Source organism: Cydia amplana, chromosome 16, assembly GCF_948474715.1.
Source record: "Cydia amplana chromosome 16, ilCydAmpl1.1, whole genome shotgun sequence".
Classification (NCBI taxonomy): domain Eukaryota; kingdom Metazoa; phylum Arthropoda; class Insecta; order Lepidoptera; family Tortricidae; genus Cydia; species Cydia amplana.
The window spans coordinates 9,890,171-9,893,598 of record NC_086084.1 but is presented as its reverse complement, the minus strand read 5'-3'; the positions used below and the strand labels follow the sequence as shown (position 1 = coordinate 9,893,598).

General features: G+C 44.0%; 1 protein-coding gene across 1 annotated transcript; it reads right to left on the bottom strand.

Moving 5' to 3' along the window:
* Positions 1 to 886: 886 nt before the first annotated feature.
* On the bottom strand, positions 887 to 3,141 carry LOC134655199 (magnetosome-associated protein MamJ-like). Its single transcript, XM_063510648.1, has 2 exons — positions 3,048 to 3,141; positions 887 to 1,750 (listed from the first exon to the last, which is right to left on the bottom strand). Exon 2 carries the CDS (start codon positions 1,734 to 1,736, stop codon positions 1,002 to 1,004), a length of 735 nt encoding a protein of 244 aa, XP_063366718.1. The 5' UTR covers positions 1,737 to 1,750; positions 3,048 to 3,141; the 3' UTR covers positions 887 to 1,001.
* Positions 3,142 to 3,428: the final 287 nt, after the last annotated feature.

Below are 3,428 nucleotides of genomic sequence, written 5' to 3'. Positions count from 1 at the left end.
AATCGCGCCGCGTATGTATGCTATCTTAATGGTAAGCTCATATTACCATTAAGATACATCATGGTGTTTGTACGATAATCAGGAACCACTTGTTCGTGTGACGCCCGTGCCATTCTAACGTGAGTCATCCTTAAACAAAGCCCCACTGCATACTAAAACTTCATCTCTAAGCTCTCACACAGTCTATAACAACCGTTATACCTAGTTAGTATAAAAAGTCTACGGTCAAAGTTAGCCAACGCTGTGGCTTTATAATCCCCGTTAGACCGATTCTATCGCCGATTGGCCACAAAGTAAATACTTTTACAGTACATTGATTTACTACTGTAAAGGACAACTACTTAGATACAGGAACATTTGTTAATTTTTATCCTACAAGATACAGAGATCACAATAAATTATATCGAAACAATTTGACACATGACGTTGATACCATCCTGGTCTGATTGTGCTCTCTTTTCCCCCAGGTTACCACCATGTCCTTGTTGATACTTTTGCGATTTTATTTAGAGATTTCTACGTAATTAGTTTCTCGACTAGAGAAAGATTTGTCGATTGAAGAGGCATTACATTTTGTATCCACTGTTTATGACTTGACTGTGGAATAGCAAACTCAATGCTAACGTCGTGGTTGTCGCCGGCTTGCTTGGGCGCCTGCCAGGTCGCGCCGGACCTTGCACTTTATTAGGCAAACGGCCCTCTCGATTTACACCCCAATACATTTGCATCTGCAGCCATAAGGGGGGCGTTAAACGATTAAGTTTGTCGAGCAAGATGCTGCGCAGTGTCCAAAGTTGGCAGAAAAGTTTAGTGTAGGATCTAGTGGCTTCAAGGCGCACAGCAGAATGGAAATTTCACTTTGACTTTTGGACATATTGAGAGTTAGGGGTGGAATATAGGAAATTAAATAAAACTTAAGCAATATCCGTCGAATTCTTGCATCATAAAGTCAAATTAATGGTTACAAACAGTTCGCAGTATGACGGATGTTATATTACTGTTTAGATGAGTTGCTGAGTGTACGCAATTCCGCTGTGGACGTAGTTCACCATCATGCTGACCCAAGAGGAGAGCGTGGCGACGACACCAGCGTCTTCGGGCGTGTTCACCGTGATGGAGACGACGCCGTTGTTAAAGATCTCGCCGTTGACCTGGGGAGTGTCGGCAACCTCGGGGAGCTCCTCGACGGCAACCGGTTCCGGAGCCACTTCGGGGGCGACTTCAGGGGCAGCGGGCTCAGGCAGCTCGATTGGGGCGGGGACGACCTCAGGGGCAGCGGGCTCAGGCAGGACAACAGGCTCAGGAGCCACCTCAGGTGTAGCAGGCTCAGGCAGTACGACGGGGTCGGGGATAACCTCAGGGACAGCGGGCTCAGGTATAACTACGGGCTCAGGCACCACCTCAGGAGTACCAGGCTCCGGCAGCACGACAACCTCAGGCACCTCAGGGGCAACAGGCTCAGCAATCTCAGGCACAGCAGCAGCTTGCTCAGCTTCGGCGGCGATGGCAGCCTCAGCTAGACCTTGGGCGGTGAACGGATGGAGAGCGTTAGCGACGGCGGCCACCTCACCATCCACGATTTCCTTCACTTTCACGTCGACGATATGTCCGATGTCCAAAGCCTCGCCTTCGGCTAAGCCGTTGACGACCACCTCCACGGCATCTCCGGAGGGATCCGTGGGGATGGGGGTGGCGAAGCCCACCGCAACGAACAAAGTCAACAGTAGAAGTTTCATGGTGTTTTGCTTACCTAAAATAGCATTATTAGTATTAGGGGGTAATTACTGTAATTAGTACCTAAAGATACATTTTTAGTCGTTTTCCGAACTATAGAGGTAGGATAGTATATAACCGCCCGATTCGAACTTTAAGATATGTCAATTAATAGATCTAGAAACGATATGGATTAGATGTGCCAGTGTCAAAAGGGACGTTTTTGTTTGAAGAAACGTCACATTTGACAGTGACATATCTAATCCATATCGTTTCTAGATCTATTAATTGAATCGGGCTGTAAGTCATTGAATAAACTTGAACTTAGGGTTTGTAATTCGAATCTAACTTATAATGAAATTATTCGCATCCAATCTTCGATCAACACGGGCTTCCGACAGGTCGGAAGGGATAGGCCCAAGCGATATCTTGACATTCAAATCATTCTGCCATTTTTCGCGGGGGGGAACGTGCACACAGTCGCACTTCTCACACACTTGCATACAAAATCCAATCTGTAATGACGACACAAATACATAGAAAATGACACCCTACACAGACAAATCTTGCACACCTCGATCTGTTTTTGTGTACGGACGAGTCACAAGTGTCACAACACGCACACTAACACATTTTTGTCAAGAGATGAGAAGTCGGATTTGTTGCTCGACCGATCCGCAATTTGTACTGGGCAAGAAAAATCGATAAATCCAGCAAGTATATGAGACTAAAATATAATAATTGTGTTTAAATATAATTAAACGTATGACATGTAAAAAAATATGACGTGTGAAATGTAACACCTTCTTTTTGTAAATTTGATGTCCCCGACCTCTTTTTACAACAAAAAACCGAGCAATTAGGCATTTTTTCTGCTGCTGTGTTCACTCGCGCGGCTGGACTCGGTCTAGTTAAAAATCCGAGCGCAACTAGTTTTATTACCCGCGCTAGATCAGTTGATCTTGTACCTAGGCAGAGGGGAAATAGTGCGAATGCCGCATCCCTTCCGTGTTGATCGAAGCATCCAATACAATTCGGATAAGAATCAAATAGTTGAACTCCGTTTTTTCAATATCACAGCCTGACTATTTTATCTTTCAATAACAAAACCTTAAGTAGCCCTTAGATACACAAAATAACGACAGTCCTTAACACATTCACTGCCCCCGACGCACATGTGCGTCCACCGTCATACAAGTTTGTTCCTAGGCCACGCTCCCTGGCAGTGAATGCGTTATATTACCTACAATAATAATATTTCAAGAATAAATTATATTAGCTATTTGATAGTATTCATAATTTATGTCAATATTATTTTACATTAATCATCTTACCTGCGCTCTTGACGAAGGATATAAGCCGTATGGCACACAACCCAATTTCGCTTTAGGTAAATTGTGTCCCAACATTAAAGCAGATAGCTTAATCTCCATGGATTTAGATCAGCCAGCTCTATAAAAATATAATGGTGATATATAAGCAATAAACCGATAAGTAATAACTACCTTTGTCAATGATAAAACTTCTATTGTCCTGTTAATAATTAGATATCGGCTCCTACCGTATCTAAATTAAACCATTTAAGAGTGCTATTACATTTCGGGGATGAGCGAGTTTAGGTATTTTACGCGCTGCGGCAGGCCCCGCGATCTCAGGTCGCCGAACCCTTCCACCGCATTTTCCCTCGGTCGCACTACAATGATGGATTAAACATT